Source organism: Pomacea canaliculata, linkage group LG3, assembly GCF_003073045.1.
Source record: "Pomacea canaliculata isolate SZHN2017 linkage group LG3, ASM307304v1, whole genome shotgun sequence".
NCBI lineage: Eukaryota > Metazoa > Mollusca > Gastropoda > Architaenioglossa > Ampullariidae > Pomacea > Pomacea canaliculata.
In genome coordinates this window covers 40472038-40493690 of record NC_037592.1, presented here as the reverse complement: position 1 = coordinate 40493690, position 21653 = coordinate 40472038, and the positions used below count along the sequence as shown (strand labels likewise).

At 42.9% G+C, this 21653-nt stretch overlaps 3 protein-coding genes across 5 annotated transcripts; all 3 read right to left on the bottom strand.

Annotated features, from left to right (window-relative positions):
- Positions 1-492: 492 nt before the first annotated feature.
- LOC112559683 (trichohyalin-like) lies at positions 493-15114 on the bottom strand. Its single transcript, XM_025231016.1, has 8 exons — positions 14919-15114; positions 14299-14464; positions 12770-13776; positions 10663-10735; positions 9271-9785; positions 8479-8792; positions 5590-5753; positions 493-2166 (listed from the first exon to the last, which is right to left on the bottom strand). Exons 2-8 carry the CDS (start codon positions 14422-14424, stop codon positions 676-678), a joined length of 3690 nt encoding a protein of 1229 aa, XP_025086801.1. The 5' UTR covers positions 14425-14464; positions 14919-15114; the 3' UTR covers positions 493-675.
- LOC112558753 (GTPase IMAP family member 7-like) lies at positions 7758-12769 on the bottom strand. Its single transcript, XM_025229398.1, has 3 exons — positions 11623-12769; positions 10663-10826; positions 7758-9785 (listed from the first exon to the last, which is right to left on the bottom strand). Exons 1-3 carry the CDS (start codon positions 11645-11647, stop codon positions 8583-8585), a joined length of 1392 nt encoding a protein of 463 aa, XP_025085183.1. The 5' UTR covers positions 11648-12769; the 3' UTR covers positions 7758-8582.
- A 962-nt stretch (positions 15115-16076) lies between the features above and the next one.
- On the bottom strand, positions 16077-19753 carry LOC112558754 (GTPase IMAP family member 7-like). Of its 3 annotated transcripts, XM_025229401.1 has the most exons (4): positions 19203-19753; positions 18602-18765; positions 17187-18101; positions 16077-17147 (listed from the first exon to the last, which is right to left on the bottom strand). In XM_025229401.1, exons 1-4 carry the CDS (start codon positions 19210-19212, stop codon positions 17082-17084), a joined length of 1155 nt encoding a protein of 384 aa, XP_025085186.1. In that variant the 5' UTR covers positions 19213-19753; the 3' UTR covers positions 16077-17081. The 3 variants fall into 3 exon arrangements, with proteins under 3 accessions (XP_025085186.1, XP_025085184.1, XP_025085185.1); XM_025229399.1 differs by having other exon boundaries at positions 16077-18101; positions 19203-19752; XM_025229400.1 differs by having other exon boundaries at positions 16077-18101; positions 18602-18762; positions 19203-19752.
- Between the last annotated feature and the right edge of the window lie 1900 nt (positions 19754-21653).

The window sequence follows — 21653 nt, the reverse complement described above, 5'->3', positions numbered from 1 at the left end:
AATTGTTTCCACACGAACTGACTGACATTGTTACTAACAAGATTAACGCTGATTACAGATTACAGTCCTCATTAAACACCTCACAGCCTTATTAACAGGTTTGTTCATGGGACATTTTTTTCTATCCCATCCCATCCCATTCCATGGCAATTTATGCCTGTTCTATCACATCCCATCCCATGGGACGTTTCCAAGGTAATAACATTCCTATGGACAACACTGCTGGTACGGCCAAAACAATTTCGCACTTCTTATCAGTGGAAATCTAAGTTCATTTTTCCAATAATTTACTTACGCAACTGCAGATTTCAGCGTAAATTTATTTTACAATATCAAGTATCGACTACCATGGGAAATACAAATGTGTGCTGTCCCATCCCATCCCATGGGATTCCCATGGTAATAACATTCCTATGAACAACACTCCTTATTAAATCACAAATAGCCTAATCTCATATTTAAACACTATTATATTATATAATTATAACGGCCTATTTATTCTCTGTAACTGTTTTTCCGAACTGCTTTTCTCAGTAATAATGTGGTTGACACAAGTATATTTTATGCAGTTGTGTGAATTCAATGAGAAGTGTGACAGTGTTCTCTAGAAAGACTTCCTGTAAGTTTCTTTTCACTGTTGTTCTTAACAAATCCTAATCTCAGAATCAAGGAAAGTCATTGAACAACACACCTGCTCTTGGCCATTTCATCCTTTAGCTTTTGCAGCTCCGCCTTATACCGCTTCTCCATTTCATCTCTCTGGCTCTCAAGCTTTGTTTCTTGACATGCCTTTAGCCTCTTCATGTCCTTCTGATGCCGATCTTCCCGTTCTTTCTTCTCTTTCTCCATATTTTGTATCTGAGTCTGAAACTCATATTCCCGGTCTTTTCTCTCCTCCTCCATTTTCTTCATCTTTTTCTGATACCGATCTTCTCGATATCTTCTTTCTTTCTCCAGCTTGATCATCCCCCTTTGATTCTTATCTTCCCGAACTTTTCTCGCCTGACGTTCGTACGCCGGACACTCCTCGTGCTGCTGTGTCGTCTTCTCCATCTGCTGCTGTATGTTCTCTACAGCTTGTCTTTCTCTTTTCCTTTGCTGCTCCATCTCTTTTCGCTTTTTCTCTCTCGCTGTTTCTGCTTCTTGTCGAAATTTCTTCATCTCCTGCTCCATCCGCTCAGCACTGAGCTGCTGCTTGTCTAACGCTACCTTAAAGAATTTCAGTTCTTTCTCCCTTTCCAATTCCTTCTGTCTCATTTGCTTATTTCTTTCCTTTTCCTTTCTCTCAAACTCGTTATTTCTTCTAATTGCTTCTTCTTCCATTCGCTTAATTTTCATTTGCATTTCTTGTACTTCCTTTTTCATCTGTTCGTCTTTCACCTTTTCCATTTTTTCAAATTTACTTTTTTGATTCTTCGCTTCCTCTTCTATTTGCTTCAATTTCATTTGCATTTCTTTTTCTTTCTTCCTCATTTCTTCGTCTCTCTCGTTTTCCTTTCTTTGAAATTCTTTTCTTTGTTTCTGTATTTCCACTTGCATTTGCTCAATCTGTGCCTGCATCTCCTTCTCCCTTTCCTCGAGTTCTTTCTTTTCTCTCTCCCCCTTTTCTTGTGCTTCTTTCGTTTCCGTCAAAAGTTTGAGCTCGTACGTAGTGTCCTTGACCTCTCTCTCCTCCACCTCTTGCATTCTGCTCGCCACCTCCTCCTCCTCCACCTTTTTACCGATGTCACTGTACTTAGGACACGTGTAAGGTTCCCCGCCATGAGCCAGACTCATCTTGTGTACCACCTCCAGCAACTGCTCCACCTGCGACTGCTTGTTGTCAGCCATGTTGTCAAATAACACGTGGCGGTTGTCGCACTCCCTCAGGACCGTGCGGAGACCTTCAGGGGCCTGGAGCAACATTTCATCGATGGTCTTGGTTTTCTTCTTCAGGTCGTCACCACGTGTGAAGATAAGGATCGTGTACTGAGTTACACGTGGGTCCAACAAAGCCTTCAGCCTGTCGTAGACTTCAGTGTCCTCCTCAGTGTAGCGGGTACCCAGCATGATGACGTACAGCACGGCTGTGATGCCCGGGTGCAAGCAGGCGAGGGCTTGAACAACATCCGCAGCCACCTCTTCTTCCTTTCTTTTGTTGTCGAAGAGACCCGGCGAGTCCATGACCTGATGAGAGAAATCATTTCAAAGTCACGATATCAGTTTGCTGTCATGACAACACTATCACTATTAGTTCAAGATTCTAGATTTAGGCGACTTTGTGAAGGCCTGTCTCCTTAACAAAGCGGGTTTCAATACAATAAAACTTTGGTTAAATCATTTTGATCCCTCTGGAAGCATCAGTGAAACAGCGATCGTTTTGGGTTTTCAAACCTGATTGAAGGTGAAAATAAAATAAAAGCGAATGCAACATAAAGTTTTACAAGAAGGATACTGATGTTCTGAATGTTTATATATATATAGCATTTATTATCTCTCACAGATGCATAATACATAAGCCAGTGTTTAGCAAACACTTCTTCGTTTATTTTTAAACATTCATTAAATTTTCCAATTGTACATCTGTGTTTCAATATTCGGATAAAGAGTTCTAACTGTGGGTTGCTTAATGACCTCTAGGTCAATTTATGAAATCCGTATTGTTTTTGTAATGTTTTCCATTGGAACACAAACTAACTCTAATTTATGACGTAATATGCGTTAGTTTAACGAAACTAAAGTGGAGCATTCTGGGAAAGTGACTGGATAGTATTTGGAGCGTCGTAGGCGAGTCCTTCTGATGTATTAGTGTCCGGTTTACGAATCTCTACCACTGGCCACAATCGGTCATCTTGCCGCTCAACACACGTGTCCAATCCTTCACGCTGCTAGCCCAGAGTTTCTTCTGCTTGCCCACTCTTCTTTTTTTCCTTCGACAGTACTTTGCAACACAATCGGTAGAGCATCGTGCCGGATGACATGTCCAAAGCACTTCAATTTTTGCCGCCTCACGACTGTGAGCAGAGTTACCTGGGGACCCACCAGACTGCGAACCAGGTAACTCACGAATTCGTTCGTCTTTTCCCTTCTATAAGAGATACATACCAATCTCCTATAGCTTTTCATCTCGGACGATGTTATCTTTGTTCTTTATCTGTGAGCAAGTGTCCAAGACTCACAGCCGTTCAGCACAATGAGGACAACGACAGTCTTGTAAAGCCTAATTTGGTAACAAACGAGATGCTTTTTCTGTTCCTAATTTTGTTCACTCTAGTCATTGCTGCTGTTGCGGCTATGGTCCTCTGATGAACATCCTCCGTGCTGTCACCCTCTCTGGTGATGGTCGCGAGGAGGTATTTGAAGGACTGAACCTCTTCCGGTTGCTCGTTGTTCAATCACAAATCGACCTTTTCGGGAAAACGGTGTTTAGTATTACCCTGCTTTTTTCCGTGGTGATTTTAATCCCCTGTGATTGCGACCTATCGTGGCTAGTGGTATACATTGGTAAACCCGACACTAATACGTCAGAGGGACTCGCCTACGAAGGAGTGGCACCTAGGCGCTCCAAAATTGCCAAAATTGTAACCATGACACCCGTAAATAAATCTTTCAGGGTTAATGAAAGTCAGATGGGTCAGGGTTATACAGGACAAAGGAGTGCAAGGAAAGAACCTTATCAGCATTGTTAACTGAGGAGTCATCTAAATGGGCACCAAAGCTGGTGTAGGTCTGGCAATATTATTTGTGCTTTGTCTTAGGTCTTTTTACTAGTGTACAATTGGCAACCGTTAAAGACGTTTGTTGTAAAAAAAATTTTACATGTTAATAGTAATATAAGTTTAATTGTATGTATAATACAGGGTTCTTTCTTAATATGTATCAAATAATGGCGTTTGCATATTGTAATGTCACTGTCCCATGTCGCGTATCACGATTTCGGCCCTTCTGTCAGCGCCTGGGGACGCTCCTGTTCAGTAAGGCAGCTCACAGCAGACGACGGTTGACGGCTGTTTTTTGTACAGTTCGCGGGGAAAAGGGTCAAGGCCTTCTCCCGCTGACCGTAGCCGTGTCTTACGTCACGCTCTTGCTACGTCACGTGACGTCGGCTTGAGTGCTGTGTGCTGCCGGTGGGAGCTTTGGGGGTGCACTGGTCGGGCCCTCCCTTCCCGTGTCCAAGGTTTTTGGCGTGAAAAGCGTTCACGCGCCTTGGCATGGGCTGGGTGTCGTGGGCGCTGACGATTGGTCACAGCCCCTGGGCGACAGGAAGTGACCCCAGAGAGCAGCGTCCCTCATGGCAGTTCTGACCTGGGCTCGGTGGAGAGAGGAGCGTGTTGTGTCTGAAAGGACGGCGGGAGGCCGGGCCAATTGGGCAGTGTAGTCTGCGCCGTTTTACCCAGGCCATGTGAGTTTCCCTTGGAAAGTGTCCGCGGATTTCCACGGGAGAGTTTCTGCCATTCCTGTTGTGGAGGGCAGCTGACCGTCGGGTACCATCACAAGCCGATTTGGGTTAGTAGAGTCCATTTCTTTTTGAGTTCTACACGTTTCCAGTCTATGGGGCCTTTAGTTGGATTGGAGTGTGAATGGGTTGATCTTTATATGTTAATGACTATGTTCACGATTTTTTTTTTTTTTTTTTTTTTTGAGTGTAAGACTTGTGTCCGGTTAGAATGGCTTTTGTATTGGCCGGGTCGCAGCGCATGTGGCGCGCACCCGTGTTTTATTAAATGGATTTGTATGCTTTAGGACCGGCGCTGTAACGGTCACATGCATATACGTGTGCTAGAATATGTGTGTAGAAACTGTGCAGTTGTGGAAGAGCTGCCTGTTTATTGTAGGAATTGTTTTTGGTTTTTTTTTTCTACAGGCTTTTATCTGTTCTACATGTTCGCCATATTTTGCAACGTCTTCGTATTTCGCATCTTCCTCGTGTTCGACAGACTCTATGTGTTCTTCGTCGTTGACGTCTCATCCGCCATTGTGTCAACCAGCCACCCTGTACCCACGTCATCTCATCGGCGTGTGAACACGTGACCTCGCTGCGCGGGTGTGTGGCCAGCCTTAAGTGGAGCAGCCAGGGTTAGGACCGGCGAGCAGGGGTTCACGTGACCAGCGGCCTACCCACCTCTCGTACCTGGACGCGAGGAGGGAGGGGGGGCCAGCTGGAGGAGAAGAAGACTGGTGTTTCCGTTGATTCTACGAACACTTTGAGCAGACACTGACTGTGCTGTGTCGCAGTGCACTTTGTATTTTCTCTGCTGTGTGTGTGTATTTTATTTGTAACCTCTTTACGTGGAGGCAGTCCCCTGTGCTTTTTATATTTATTTGACGAGTACTCGTAGGTGTATTTTTTGATCCGGTTTTCTGTGGGTGTGTGTGGGTGTATGTGTATTCGTGTTTATATTTGTTATTAAATTGCGTGCTTGTATCGTTTTTCCCGTCTTTGTCGTGGTTTGTGCCGTGCACGGGTTTCGAGAGGTAAGTCGCTGCCCGCCTCCAGCCGAGTGTCTGTGCGTGTCTGACCGGCTGTGTGAGCGGCTGTGCGCGTGCTTCCGCAGCCACTGGGGGTGGAACGCGACAATAGATGTCTTACAAAGAAAAGCATACACTAACCTCAATCAGTGTCCCATTATACTCTTTACGGCGAAGAGTACAGGTGCTAGTGACGGAGGCAAAGTTCAAGTCGCTGTCAAAGAGTTCTTCTCCAAATATTGTGTTTCCCGTTGAACTTTTGCCGGACCCAGTTTTCCCGACGAGTAGAAAACGAAGTGTCTGATCTGTTCAGGTGACAAAAGAACACTATGAAAAAGTTAAACTAAAATACGTGTACATGCTCATTTCTATCTTTTTAAACTGTCCAGTAATGATGGGTGTTACCACGAAATAAAATCTTGCATGTATTATGCGCTTTCTTGTAGCGCCAAGATGTTGGTAAAATAATACGGTGAGCAAAGGCTGTGTGAAGTAATATAGATCATTATGTTTTATAAACCATCGCTACACATGACAAACGGGACAATATCTTGGGGCACAAAATCGTCACGATCTCTCTGACATAGGCAAACACAGTTATTAAACGATACAATATGAACACAAAATATTATAACATAAATGACAAGCAATGTTGCATTCTTAGCAATTTTAAAGTTAAACTGTACAAAATACATAAAAACAAAAAGACACCCACCTGCGGAGGGCTTGCTCATAGCCATTGTGCCCGACTATCTCCACACGATGTCACAGAGCTGTAGCAACTATTATGTGGTCGCTGCACATCCCAGTCTTATATACATACCTACACCAGAATAAAGTGCGCAAGCACTTACACATTAAAAAACTTAATGTTTTCCGAAAACCTTTATGATGTTTAGTTTTATAAGCACGCCTCTCGTTAGGTAAGACATCACAGTAAAAATAGTTTACTGAATGCAAAGGAAAAAACGTTTACGGCGAAGAATTAATGGAGGGTTTAGCGCTCAAAGTAATAAAATGTCTTCCCAATTTGGATTTAATTTTCATATAGCCATCTAATAAAGGTTTACGCCTCTGTGCTAGAATATTTCAAGGTGAATACAAGGCCAAGAGGAGGGACTAGACTTCCTTCACAACAAAATGCAAGCTTCATATCCTACTTATAATAAAGTTCTAATGTACTGACATATGAGAAAACTTAACGCCTGGTTTTGGGGAGGGTTTTTATACTGTTTTTATGCGAGGCTTTTGAATGTCATTTTTGGGAAAATCTCCAGCTTCACTTCTTTTTTCTCAGCAGCACTCCTGAGAAAGGAGAAGAAATCATTCACCCGTACTGTCACGGTAACGTGCGACATGGCTTACAGGATACAATGGCGACTCCTCTCACTAGCTGCTATGAAATTAAAAGAGCTGCGCAGGTGTGAGGGCTTGTTTGTTTTTTAGTTTATTTTTCCATTTGTATATAGTTTAGCTATGCATGCACAATATAAACAAAAAAGTCAGCAACGGATTGACAGACAGACAAACGGGATGTAATAATCACATGACAAGTAAACGTAACAAGACAGGACTGGTGACATGTAACTGCCTCACAGCAACCAAAACAATGTATTGCAAAGTGAAACTCAACAGATAATATCAAAAGTTCTCATCTCTCTCTACATCGTCTTTCAAAGTTATAAGTATAGTTGGGTTTTTGTTGTTTTTTGGTGGGGTTTATTTTGTATTTAAGCACACGTGCACCATAATATTTGCGTGTTTCTCTCAACACCAACCACAAAACACAAGTATACCCCTTTACTCCCAGACAATAAATTCACGCGCACACACACACACACTATTGTGTCATTATGCCTGCTCAAGAAAGAAATCTCGGTCTAATCTTCTAAAGGAGAAAGAGAAACCGAAGCACCCTGTATAATGTTACCAGTATATATACCAGTGCTTTGGCTTACTTTGGTAACACTACACCGCTCCTTGCCCAGGTCTTGCCAATCATTGCCCTCTCTGCTCTTTTGCAGATCAAGGATTGGATCATTGAAACAAATACTCGCGATTTTACGGGTGGCTGATTACTGCAACGCAGGACCTTGACGACGTTCGCCTTTTCTTGCTTTGGTGAACTCTTTTACCTTTGTTTTGTTTCCCGTCGCCACAATTATTCATTTGTTTGCTGACGATACTCAAATTGAAAAACATTCAAATTTAAAATAACCTAGGCCTGTTCATGTCAAAGTATAAACCGTCGCTGAACTTTCGTTCTTTCTCATAGTCAAATCTCAACTGACATTCTGGTTTTTTGGGGGTTTTTTGTCTAGAAGAAAACATGGTTGATTTGTTGAACTGTGGTACCTGTATTGAAATATACCTTTACCATGGGTAATTGACACTAAAAACCTAATAATATCACATTATTAGAATTGTTGGCAGACAACAAACAAGTTTAATGATATCTATAACTGTAAACAGTCCTTTTCTTTTTACATTAATCACTTCTTTAACTATTTTTTGTATCCAAATTAATGTTTACAATACAAATAAAAGTATAACATATCCGATATTAATAGGATAACATTTAGAAGCTCCAAGAGTTGATAAACAAAATGTCTTTACTATGCCTGACAACACAAAGTACACAACAAATTGTTGTGAGTAAAACATGTACACCTCGGTATAAAACAAACCTCAATACTGTGACTGTGTGCACGCTGTGTTGTTGTTCCCCACCGACATTAAATTACATCACGATGACTTGTCCTTCCTTACCAAACTTACATGTTGTTTTTCAATTCTCAATAATCTGTTAAAATGGAGAATGTAACTCTCTCTCTCTCCTTGTCCGGTTGCTCGCTCTCTCTAGGGACGCACAGTAATGAATTTCAGAATTAGTTTCCTCGCAACTAATAATCTGTTTTAAATGTCTATTTCATACAGTTGTGTGAAGTTAGGAGTGTGCTTTGTTCTCCAACTAAGCTTCCTGTAAGTATCGATAATAATTTTCCTCAGATCATAGAAGAACACACGAACTGCTGTAGATGGCGTCGTCCAGTCTGCGCTTGAGCTCCTTCAGCTCCGTCTGATGCAGCTTCTCTCGCTCATCTATCATCTTCTTCATCCTCTGCTTCTCATTTTCACGATCTGCTATGTCGTCCAGCAGCTTCTGTATCTGACTCTGGTGATGATCTTCTCGAACTGTTCTCGCCTGACGTTCGTCCTCCAGACGCTCCTCGTATCGCCGTGTCATCTCCACCTGCTGCTGTATGTTCTCTACACCTTGTCTTTCTCTTTCCCTCTCCTGCTCCATCTCTCTCCGCTCTTTCTCCCTCGCTCTTTCTTGCTTCCTGTCGAAATGTCTTCATCTCCTGCTCCACCCTCTCAGCACTGAGCTGCTGCTTGTCTAAGGATTCCATCAAGGACTTCAGCTGTTTCTCCCTTTCCAACTCATTCTTTCTCATTTGCTCATTTCTTTCTTCTTCCTTTTTTTCAAATGCTTTTCTTTGTTTCTCCGCTTTCTCTTCCATCTGCTTCATTTTCTCTTGTATTTCCTGAGCTTTCTCTCTCATTCGTTTGTCTCTCTCTTCCTTTCTCTCAAATTCCTTTCTTTGTTTGTCCGCTTTCTCTTCTATTTGCTTCATTTTCATTTGTATTTCCTGATCTTTCTTTCTCATCTCCTCTTCCTTTATTTCAAGTTCTTTTCTTTGATTCTCTATTTCCATTTCTTTTTGCTGCAGATAAATTTCTCTTTTCTCGATTTCATTGTTTTCTTTTTCCGCCTGCACTTGTATTTCCTTCGTCTCCGTTAAAAGTTTGAGCTCGTACGTAGTTGACTTGACTTCTTTTTTCTCCACCTCTTGCATTTTCCTCGACACCTCCTCCTCCACTTTTTTACCGATGTCAGTGTACTTAGGACACGTGTAAGGTTTCCCGCCATGAGCCAGACTCATCTTGTGTACCACCTCCAGCAACTGCTCCACCTGCGACTGCTTGTTGTCAGCCATGTTGTCAAACACCACGTGGCGGTTGTCGCACTCCCTCAGGACCGTGTGGAGACCTTCGGGGGCCTTGAGCAACATTTCATCGATGGTCTTCTTTTTCTTGTTCAGGTCGTCACCGCGTGTGAAGATAATGATCATGTACTGGGTTACACGTGTGTCTAACAAAGCCTTCAGCCTGTTGTAGACTTTAGTGTCGTCCTCCATGTAGCGGGTACCCAGCATGATGACGTAGAGTATGGCTGTGATGCCCGGATGCAAGCAGGCGAGGGCTTGAACAACATCCGCCGCCACCTCCTCGTGCTTCCTTCTTGTGTCGAACAGACCCGGCGAGTCCATGACCTGTAGAGAAACGTCATTTCACATCACATCACATCACTGTTTCAGTTTACAACATTAACATTAATAGTTCTCATGTCTACATTGTTTCTCCAGTTAGATGACTTTGCGAAGGTCCTCTATCTCCTTGACAAAAAGGTTTAATATATGAAAACCTTTGAGAATCGTCATAAAATCGTCAAAATAGTACTCAGAGGGTGTTATTGTTTACTTTACAGTAGGGCTCTAAACACAGCTCTGGGTAGCAATGTATTTCCATTGGAACACAAACTAATTCTAATTTATGAGTTGTATCCAGTAGTTTAACAGACAAAAAGACGAGGGCTGCTGGAAGACTGGTTGGACGCCAATGCAAATGACGTCACTTAAATGCAGAACATGGCGGCATCTTGTACCACCTGTGCTGTGGTACACGCAGTTGAGCAAACATAATTCAGAACGTTGACTAGTCCTTTTTTAATGTATCCCTAAATCAACATTTTTCAATAACAACTACTATTTAAAAAATGTATTATTCCCAAAAACCTTGCTCAAAAAATGAGAGAACTGGAAAATTTAATAGATAAGGAAAAGGGATGTTAGCAGAATGTAGAGGGAGTAAAGTCAAGCTATAATTCTTTATTTCACAACACAGTTTAGTGATATAACTTTAATTATCCAGCAAACAGGAGCAGGATGACACATGAACTCATCTTTTGAGGGAATCGAGGTGATCAGTGCAACGCTGATGTATACACACGACACGTGTACACAGGTCAGCAGGCACCCTGTCATAATCTGTGAGTGTTTGTTCCAGTATGTATACTAGTGATTGTGTTAGTGTGTTGTAACATCACTGTACAAACAAGTAAGTCTGTAAGGAGAGAGAGGACGGACTTACTTCAACAATTCTCCCTTTACACTCTTGCCGGCGTAGAGTACAGGTGGCAGTGTCCGAGGACCTGTCTGTATTGCTGTCAAAGAGATGTTCTCCCAATATTGTGTTTCCAGTGGATTTTTTGCCGGATCCAGTTTTCCCGACAAGCAGGAACCGTAGCGACTGGTCTAAATAGCAAAAAAAAGCTAAGACAAATGTAAAGTAAAATATTTTCTATAAAAACGTTTTTAACCATAACAAAGGATGAAAAACATGTTTCCCCAGTTAAAGCTCACGTCCTCATCCAAGTAAATGTTAGGCGAACACTTGTAGGTGGAAATCTCATCTTTTCTTTACCAACAATAGACAGTAAAGATATCTTTTCCTTTCTACAAAGTTCAGAAGAGAAACACAAGCATGTAAAGCTCATTGCAATCTATCTTGTACTGTGAACACGTGATGTAACGATGTCATCAATCATTCATCCTTGTGGATATCAAGTGAAGTGAGTAAGAAATTTAAGCAGACACTTCAGATTGTACTCATTCAAAACATCTTTATTTACAATCCCTTCAGCGATTTTGTACACAAACATCACTTTTCCGACGAAAGCAAATTCTCATTGGCCCACACCGCAAAAAAACAAAACAAAAAACCCAAACATTTAATTGGCAGGAATTGGTGGTAGGCCCATCTTCAGGCTCCATGGTCCGGTGTAAGACAAACACAATCAACAACAGTTGTTAAACATCCTGTAGTGTTTACTGCCAGTAATCAGTGGAAGACTTTTATTATGTCTCACTGGGCACGAGCGAGTCAACGGACTCACATTCAACCCACAAATACTTTACAAGACAACAGCTAAAATGTTTTGTTACAGAATTAAACAGATGCTGAGTTGTGCAGGTAATCGAAGGCTTTAATGGAATTGTCTGTGCTATTGCTTCGATTTAAAAACTCTAGTAAACAATCACATCTACATACCTGATAAACATTTACCGTGCGACATTTGTGTAGCAACACGCAGACAAACAAGGTGAAGACAACTGATTGCTGTTCACTACGAGAAGCCAGTCTTCAGTCTTCTAAATCAAATACTAAAAAAGTGTAGGAGCACTGATATGAGTGATGACCTGTTATCGTGACACGGGATTCGATCCCTGCTGTTTATCAACAAGTGTTATCTGCGGTTGAACAATCGTCTGATCTCCCCTAGTCTTTTCTCATTACAAACAGCACACGTCTCTCCCACTGGTCTGTCCTCAGGCTGTACAGGTACGAGTTGTGTCAACTGGAAACAAGCACGTGAGTCACAGACCATGATTAATACACAGTTCTGTAGGAGTGAACACGGGTCACATGACCTGCATATCGATGACGTCACCTTTGCACGAAAGTGAATCAATGGTCTTATCTCTTCTTTCTTTCTCTCTCCACACCCACCCTGACCACTCAATGCAAGCAAGCTACGAAGTCGTGAACCTTCACCCCGACTACCAGTCAGTAAAGGTGGACATGTCTTTTGACTGGGAGATGACAGACATCGGGATGAACCGTTAGAGACCATCCTATAATTAACCTGATTAACCGAAATGTCCATTCATACTACAACTACACAGCGAGAAACGCACAAAGAGATTGGCGTGGTGACAATGTTACTATCTACAGCTGTTAGTCAAGTTTATCAGACTTATTAACACACTTGGTTTACGAAATCAGCTCAAGACCCCGAGTAGTGGTTGAAAGATTTTAAAGTGGTGAGTGGTGTGTACCCGCTATGTGGCTAGAGTTCTTTGGTACACGATATTTGTTTGTTTTCTGTTTTGTGTATTCTGGAGAGCTAATAATAATTTATCTAATGCGTGGTCACCGTCAATAGGAGCATGCTCTCAGCGCCTGAGATAACAACGAGACATGGACAGCATACGAACGGAGGGGGGAAGGGAAGGATAAACAACCAAACAGACAAGTAATGAAAGACAACTATGGTAAGAAATAACATTTTCACAACTAGTGTATTGCTAGGTAGGTGTATTATATTTTATAGCCACACCTGTCCGTGCTTTATTACTGTATTCACATTGATATCTAAATATGTGCAGTGTCTAGGATCCTACACGTGAGTTGTTACAGGCAATGTGTCTGTCTGACACTAAACTCCACTGTCCGTCTCTCATAGGATGCGACAGTCGCTGCGCTGTTGGCTCTGTAGCTCGCGGCCTGCTGACGGAGGGCCCACATCTGCTGCTCGTGCAGCTGCTGACGTCGCTGTCGCTCGGCCTCCTCCTCCCGTAGTCGTTGCTGTAGCAACTGCTGAACCTCTCGCGCCCTCCGCTCCGCCTCCTCCCTCTCTCGCCGCCTCTCTGCCGCCAGTCGCTCCGCCTGCTCCCTCTGCTCCCTCTCTAGCCTCTGGCGATACGCCTCCGCCTCCCGCCGCTGCTGCTCCTCCCGGGCCCGCTGCTCCCTCAGTCTCGCGGTCAGCTCCTCCATCTCTGCCTCCCGCCTGCGGGCCTCCTCTGCCAGTTCTCGCTCCCTCGCCCTGCTCCTCTCCTCCAGTTCCTCTTTAGCTTTTGCTGCAGCCACTTCTGCTTCCTTCTGCTTCTGCTCCAGTTCTTGGACACACATTTTATTTCTCATCTCGTTTCTCTCTGCTTCCATCAGTCGTCTGCTGACATCTTCCTCCAACGTACGTCCTTCACTGGCGTATTTGGGGCACACGTACGATGCTCCGCCATTTTCCGCTTTGATCCTCCGCGCTGCCTGGAGAAGCTCGTCTACCTGCGAGGTGTTGTCTGTCACCGTGTTGTCCAACACCACGTAGCGGCCCCCGCACTCCTGTAGCACCTGTGCCAGGTGAGGTGGAGCCGAGGCCAGCACGTCCTCCATCGTCTTGTTGGCTCGTCTCAGAGCATCTCCCCTCGTGAAGACCACCAGCATGAACTTTGTGACCTCCTCGTCTAGCAGCATCTTGAGTCGCGTGTACACGCCCACCTCCTCCTCCGTGTAACGGCTGCCGACCATCAGCACGTAGACGATGACGTCAGGTCCTGGGTGCATGGAGGTCACGGCTTTAATGACGTCAGCAGCTAGTTCCTCCTGAGACACCTGGGTGTCAAACAGCCCGCGAGAGTCCATGATCTAGGACGAGGACAAGTTATATTAGTAATTATATTAATTATATGGCATAATCTACCTTTATGGACAGCACGAGCTATTCACCGCGTTCTGTGTACATTAGAAAACATGTCTGCTTAATTTTACAGACAGGTGTACAACTATGGTTTGAACAATTCCAAAGTATAAAATGCATATTCAGTATACCTGCACTAGTGAAATACTTGTAAGTAAAAACCTTTCAATTTAAGTCATCTGTCGTTTAGAATACAGGTTTCTTATAATGTCTCATTTTATTTCTTATACATAGTATGAACTCACTAAGGTGATGCTGATGCAACCCACTGGACTGGGCAGGGTCATAACCCTACTTTACTTGGAGTACGTTCTCTGTCCTTCCCTCTGTCTATCAGTGCGTCCTGTCCCAGGTAGCTGCTGATCAGCTTAAAGAAACCTTACAGAACCCTGAGTAAACATTTTCTTCCGGACTTAAGGGTGGGTTGAAAGACTGGAGTTAGACATAGGGTGGATAAAGGCCACTCCTACCTCGATGGTAGTGCCATTGCGCGTGCCACGCCTTAGAGTACAGGTGCTGGTGACCGAGTCAAAGGTCACGTCGCTGTGGAAGACGTCCTCACCAGAATTGTGTTTCCGGTTGAACTTTTTCCACATCCCGTCTTCCCAACCAGCAAGAGGCGAAACACTTCTCCGGCTGAAATATATCAAGCAATGTTTGTCAGGAAACATGGAGCTTGAAAGAGGTGTGACATAAATATGTTAACCATCGTAATTCATTACAAAAACCGATAAACTTTATTTCCTAAACTTTCACATGGGTTTTGAAAATTATTTTATACGTGATTACTAACATTGAAAATACTTTCAGTAGTCAAAGATAGAAATTTGTAATAATTATTTTTATCTGTTTTTGTAGTAGATAGGATTGAAGTGCATCCTTCTTGCATGTAGTGGGCGCTGTAAGCTGCTCACTTCTGTTTCACAAAATTGTTTGAATTTTGACTCTTTTTAGCGACTACACATGTAGTGTTCTCTATGCACAACACATTGAGAGACACAAATATATTCAGCACACATAGATTTCTATGAATACTTCACGTTTGCAAACACAAGCATCCCCAGGCATCTGCTCAGAGACAAACTCTTACCTCGCTCCATGTTCACCAGAAAGTTTCAGTCAGAGTGTGTCAAACTGTGACAACAAACAGGCTCGTGTTTCGTGGATGTGAGCGGACTTATAAGTGAGAGATGGCGGAAGTTCCCTTCATCAGCACATCAGTGACTAGATTCCAAGTCAGCCGCCAGTTTCCGCCGACATTTGTGTCTGACGTGGTGGTCACGTGATCAGCGGTGAACTCTTAGGTCATAGAGTGGAGGGCGATGACACCTTCTTACTTGGCACTGAGTCTGTAGACAGCCCAAGTTTCCAGCTTCCGTTACTTCAAGTCTTTCTTTCTGTATTCAATTTTTTTATTATTTCTTTCTTGATTGCTTGAATTCATTTCTTTCTCTGTGTGTAGGATTGTCTGCCTGCCTCCTCTGTGTATGACTCTGTCTGTCTTGCTGACATGTATATGGTCATATAGCATCTAGATTACTTCGAATCTTTACTTGATTGAGGAGCTTTGTACATGTATACACTTATAGTCACAATAGTAGTAGGGTTCTAGGTCTAAGAATGTTGAAAGGAGCAAAACATTTTATTATACAAATAACATGTTCTCTCTCTCACACACACGAGTGTGTTATGATCCCTGGAATAATGAAGAATATCTCTCCAATCTTGTGTTTGCCTGGCAGAATACAAACAGCAATCACCACTGTAACTTGGTTTCGTCAGCATAACCTTTTTATCATCTCAAGTGACTTGTGTCATTGTTCCTTCTGAGTGTGTCCGCCCTCTGTCCCTCCCATGTCCGGGATCGCATCCTGCAGGACGTGTTGGTGATTTCCCGAAAACAGACTTTGGCTGCTTGGTGCACCACACAGCATGGCGACATGTGAACATGTCCTGGCAGTCAGCGCTTGTTTCTGGGAAACCACCAGAGCCCTCATTTCTCAGAAACATACCTTCTCTCTATCTTTCTCTCTTTCTCTCTCTCAATCTCGCTCGCTCTTCCCGCCACTCTCTTTCTTCACAGAGCCTGTTCTTGTTGTGCTCGCTGTATTTTCTTAGGGTTTTCTTCTTTTCATATATTTCAAATTTAGATTGATTTCATCGCAACTGATTTGTGTTTTTCTGTTCTAGTTCTTGAACACACACGTTAGTGTCCTATTTTATATATTACAACATCCTTGTGTGTTGATTTTTTTTTTTGACCTGCAAATTGTTGTCTGTCTGCGTGTCTTCCACCAGCCTGTAGCGGCACCTGCACTCTCCCAGCACCTGCTGACAGCCTTGTTTACAGACAAAATAGTCGGATGGTTCTGATAACAGTGAAATTGTAACAGTGAAATAGTAGAGCCCTGTAGAAGAGGACGTGAGGTGTTTGTCAGTTTTTCAGTACATGTGAGGACAGGGCTGCCACCAATATTCTATGTGAGAATCGACTTCTGGCAACGATTAGAGCATTAAAGGGAATAGTTTGTAAAAAGTTTGTAATGCTTATATCGGTTTTGCTGATAAACTAATTATTTTATTGACAAGTACAGAAAAAGATTTTCATCTCAAATAAAATAAGATTTTGATTTCGGATGAAAGGATTTTAAGAAAAGTTTTCAGTAAAGACAGTGGAGAGAGGGATGCTGACAGACAGAGACAAAGAGAGAAAGGGAGAAAACTATTTTGTGACCCAGCATTTAAATTCGACATTTTCTTTCAGTCATACTTGTGTCAGACAGCCTGCCTCCCAGGCCCCTCATCCCCCTGGCCCGGCTCGGTGTCAGGTTTGTCTGATGAAAATTAAGGACACGATAGTCGTCTAAGATGACAGCAGCGTGTAAGATGTTAAAGTGGAAATTTCTTCAAAGCTAACAAAAATGATATATTTAGAGAAAAATCATAATTAAACAATAACAATAACAAATTAGAAAGGGGAAAATATTCATGTATATTTCCGAGTAAAATCTTGGCTACACAATACAAGAATCGTCCTAAGTAAACGCGCTGTTGAGCATATTTCTTTCTCTAATAATCTTTAACTCAGAATTTATTCACTACCTATCTTGAGTTAGTAGATTTATGTCAAATGTATTAAAATTGTACACAGGAAAAGAAAAGTGTTGGTCTCAGTCCAGTCCATGAGTCTATTGTCTGTGTACATGTGTCCAGCCTTGCTGCAAGTGTTAGCCTGACCCAGGGTCTGGGTACCTTACTGAACTGCACAGTCCCCGCCACCTCTGGGTGGACCATGGTGATGACCCATCGGCTTCCGCATCTCTGGGTGGTGATGCATGTGTGGGTGGTGATGTCGCATCTCTGGGTGGTGCCGCATGTGTGGGTGGTGGTGCATCCTACGGTGTCTGCCAGCCTCTCTCTCCGCCTCCAGCTGCTTGTCGTACAGCTCCTGTAACTTCTGTTGTCGCTCCTCTAAAGATGCTATTTTTTCTTTCCTCTTTTGTTCTATCTCCTGTACCTGATGCTTCCTCTCTTCTTCCAATCTCTGGCTATATAACATGTCCTGTAGGTGCGTCCGCTCAGCGTTGAGCTGCTGTTGTTTCAAGGCCTCCATCATGGCTTCCAGCTGCTTGGCTCTCTCGACCTCGTTCTTCTTTATTTGTTCTTCTCTCTCCCTTTCTCTTCTCTCAAATTCTTGTTTTTCTCTCTCTATTTTTTCTTCTGCCTTCTTCATATTCTCCTCCAGCTCCTGTACATACTTCTTTCTCTTCACCTCCTCCTCCTCCACCTTCTGCAGTCTCCTAGCCACCTCCTTCTCCATCTTCTCGCCGACCTCTCCGTACTTGGGACACGTGTAAGGTTTGCCGCCATGCGCCTCCCTCAGTCTGCGCACCTCCTCCATCAGCTGCTCCACCTGCGGCTGTTTGTCGTCTGCCATGTTGTCGAAGACCACGTAGCGGTGGCCGCACTCATCGAGGACCTTGCGGAGATGTTCAGGGACCGTAGAAAGGACATCTTGGATGCTTCTCTTCCTTTTCGTCAGGTCGTCGCCTCGCGTGAAGAGGATGATGGTGTACTGGGTCACGTCGGGGTCAAGGAGAGCCTTTAGCCTCTCGTACACCCCGGCCTCCTCCTCCGTGTAGCGACTGCCTAACATGATGACGTACAGCACGGCCGTGGGTCCCGGGTGCATGCAGGCAACGGCTTGAACCACGTCAGCAGCCACCTCCTCGTGCGTCCTTGAGGTGTCGAACAGACCCGGCGAGTCCATGATCTGTAAGTCCAGACACATTCACATACAGGGAAGGAGTAGTAGAATTATGTTAATGTGTATAGTGAGTGACATCATACTGCCACCCACGTGCTCAATTACCCGGGTCAATGTTTCAAGTCTGGCGAAAACTGCCATTAGTGTGTAGGAAAACAAAGGAACGTCTGTGTGATCTCATAAAGCCCTTGTAGCATCCGCTTCAAAAGCTTCCTACACATATTATTGAGAGAAGTTAACATTTTCATAAACATCAACACATCATCACACGTAAGATAAGGTTTCAGTCAGAACATTGCACTTAGCAGGACCGAGAGCATGAAACGGTCAACGTATGTCATTACAACTTGTGTCTCAGGGCGTTCTGTCCATCAGTCTCTCTGTCTATACATCCTTCAGTAGATGTTTTCATGTCAAGAACGACTATAACCAGTGGTTTTTGTTTTACTGTATCTATAAATGTAGGAGCTACAAAGCAGACTAGGGGGTGAGTACGGCACTCCTACCTCGATGGTAGTGCCATTGCGGGTGCCGGTCCTCAACGTGCAGGTGCTGGTGACGGACTCAAAGGACATGTCACTGTCAAACAGGTTCTCACCTAGAACTGTGTTCCCGCTCGAACTTTTTCCACAACCGGTTTTCCCAACAAGCAGGAAACGGAGCACTTCTTCTGGTAAATGACGAAAACGATGAGAAAAAAAATGTTTTTGTACTCCATCCGTGTTATGTTTATCGTTAGAGACTAAGCTGAGGAGATTTTGTTTTGACGATATCTACATTTATGTATGTACCAGTAACATGGCAATGGCTATTTATGTTACTACAAACCTTTGAAATGACTTTGCTATGTGTGATAGGCTTTTAGCGTTTAGCTGTAATAAAAACCTTGCCACTCGTGTACTGTTTATTTCATTAAAGTACTGGAAACATCTGATCTCATTTTTATAAATCCTGCTAATTTTTCTTAATGCAGGCGACATCTTGAAGATGTACACAGTACACAAAAGCACAGGTTACCAGAAAATACACAAAGGTACACATATACAAACACTGCACATGCACGCAGGCAGGATGCACACAAACAGACAAGTAGACATATAAACCTACCCTGAGACATTTCCAGCAGACTACTCAGCAAGTCAGGATAGAAATGTCGGCCCTACTACTGAGCCAGAGAAGTGAAGTGTGGTATGGAGCTATGCCGACAAACAATCTGTCCTGTGATGTTGAAGTCTGTCTTTTATCACCAGACAAGTTTCTTCAAAGGTCCCTGTCCTTGTCCCAATGGCGTGACACAGGGAGGGGAGGTCTGCCAACAGGTTGCTGTCTGTCAATGACAGGGTGGACTGTGACAGGCGGGTACATCACTGGAAACACTGCTCTCTGAGGTTTCTATGAATATGGTTGGTTGGGGGAGGTACACAGGAAGGTTTGAATTACACAACTAAGCTCATTTTAATGACTGTGCTCGGGGTGCTCAGGCCATTGAGTCCACAAAGAATGTCACGAGGCTCATTGTTGTGTCGCTAGGCGACAGTTGTAAGTTTACAAATATTCTTTAGTCAGTCACAGGCGAGTCAAAGCCTGACGATTCAGTTTGAATGTGTACCCTGGGAGTCGCTACTCGGGTAGCTTCCTGTGTGTTGCCGATTTGTGAGTGTGTCGGCAAGTAATCATTGTAAAAAGCTGTAAATAAAAGTGTTTACAACTGTCTTTGACTGAAAACACTCGGTTTCTTGGAATGGTTGGCACCAAAGATTAATACCTGCAAGGTCGGCGCATATTCCTTCTGCATCGTCATCAGTCACATCCTCACATGTGTCCACCGATCACCCTGACAGAGACAATCGTCATCTCAATCAGATGAGTGGGTGACTACAGTAAAAATCACAAAAGTATTTCCATCGACAAATTATCGAGTCGTCGCTCCACAGATCATGGACATAGACAAACATGGACAACCATCAGCTGCCGGCTCTGTTACAGTGATAAATGTCGCTGATGAATGGAACAAATATCAGCATTTACATTACACTTTTATTTATATCTACATTATAATTATAGTCACATTTATTTCTATAATAAAAAAATTCAAAACAATAATCAATCACTTGTCTGTCAAAAATCATCAAATAAATTACTCAGTGGGACATTTAAATTGCATTTTTTGTATACAGGCCTTTACTTGTAAACAAAAATTCATTTGTTTTCACAAAGTTCTTTAACTAAATGATTTCCCTAAGTGCGGGATCCTTTAGTCAATTGATGCCTCACTCTCCAAAAGAAAAATCCCTCTCTCTCTCTCTCTCACACACACACATATAGAGAGACATATATCTATACACACTTGTTCACTTTTTCTAAAGTAGATATCAAATCACACACATATACAAACAAACGTGTTATAGCACCTTTAACGATGTATCCACGAAAGGATAATTTCGCTGTAAACTTTTGAGGTGTTTTCTTCGCCAGATGCAAACAACAATCATCGCTCTGTCATCTGTCATCAGTCTTACCTTTTTAGGTCCACTCAAGTGTCTCACTCCACTGTTCCTTGTTCAAGTCTTGAGAATGTGTCCTCCCAATGTCCTCCCCAGGTCCGGACTGAGATCACAGAAGACATACTCACCATTCCCCCCAAAAGCATACTTTGGTTGTTTTGTGCAAAACACAACATTTTGACTGACTATCATCGTTTGTAGTAAACCTCTTTCTCTTTCTTCTCTCGCCGAACTCCTCCTCCCTGTGGTAGATGTGCGGGAGGACGACAGTTCACACTGACCATTGTTTGCAGACGAAATATTTCTGATGGGTTTGACAACATTAAAGTTTAATCTAGGAAAGGAAAGGATACTGATGTCAACATGGAGGCTGAGGACTCGAGAGTATTTTCACAACTCTGTTCACTGCACGTGGGGCTCAGTCCTGCTTCCAACATCAGTTTTCATGTGAACACGATCTCTACATACGATAACTCAAGTCGGGTTACAGTTTGCTGAAAGCTGTTTATTAATGTTTCTAGTAACTTTGCTCCTGAAGTAATTATCTTATTCACAGCTAAGACATTTTTTTCAATCACTAATCAGTATTTTTGTTTTGAGAGAAAAGAAAGATCATCAGAATAGTTTTCAGCAAAGACAGTGGAGGGGGTGTGGACACAGAAAGAGAGAGAAAGAGAGAGAAAGAGAGAGAAAGAGAGAGAAATAGAGAAAGAAGTATTCTGTGCTCCTGCTTTGCTTTAACTTGAGATATTTCTTTAGTCGTGCTTTGGTCAAGTCTACTGGAGACCTCAGCTGAAAATTCATAAGACAGTCGTAAAAAATGACAGCAGTGTGTAAGATGTTACAGTGGAAAGTTCTTCAAAGTTAACGCAAAGTAATGTATATGAAGGAAAAGCACAAGTAAACAGTAAATAACAAATTAGAAAGAAAGACAAATTCATTTATATTATCCAGTAAAATCTGTTTAATACAGAAATAAAATTTTCGTAAGTAAATGCCCTGTCGGACATTTTTTCTAAAATAATCTTTGACAAAAATATGATTAATTGCCTAT

Bases quoted from the DNA above. Each gene is read 5' to 3' on its own strand.
- LOC112558753 (XM_025229398.1), bottom strand. From the start codon at position 11,647: ATGTCGCACGGTAAATGTTTATCAG. The intron at 10,827-11,622 runs GTATGTAGATGT...TTTGCTATTTAG, and splicing joins GCACGGTAAATGTTTATCAG to ACCAGTCGCTACGGTTCCTG. The intron at 9,786-10,662 runs GTAAGTCCGTCC...GTTTCTCTACAG, and splicing joins GTAAAGGGAGAATTGTTGAA to GTCATGGACTCGCCGGGTCT.
- LOC112559683 (XM_025231016.1), bottom strand. From the start codon at position 14,424: ATGTGGAAAAAGTTCAACCGGAAACACAATTCTGGTGAGGACGTCTTC. The intron at 8,793-9,270 runs GTACGAGCTCAA...ACATTTCGACAG, and splicing joins AAAGAAGTCAAGTCAACTAC to GAAGCAAGAAAGAGCGAGGG. The intron at 5,754-8,478 runs GTTCGTGTGTTC...TCACCTGAACAG, and splicing joins GGACGACGCCATCTACAGCA to ATCAGACACTTCGTTTTCTA.
- LOC112558754 (XM_025229399.1), bottom strand. The intron at 18,102-18,601 runs GTAGGAGTGCCG...CTGGACTTACAG, and splicing joins GCAATGGCACTACCATCGAG to ATCATGGACTCGCCGGGTCT.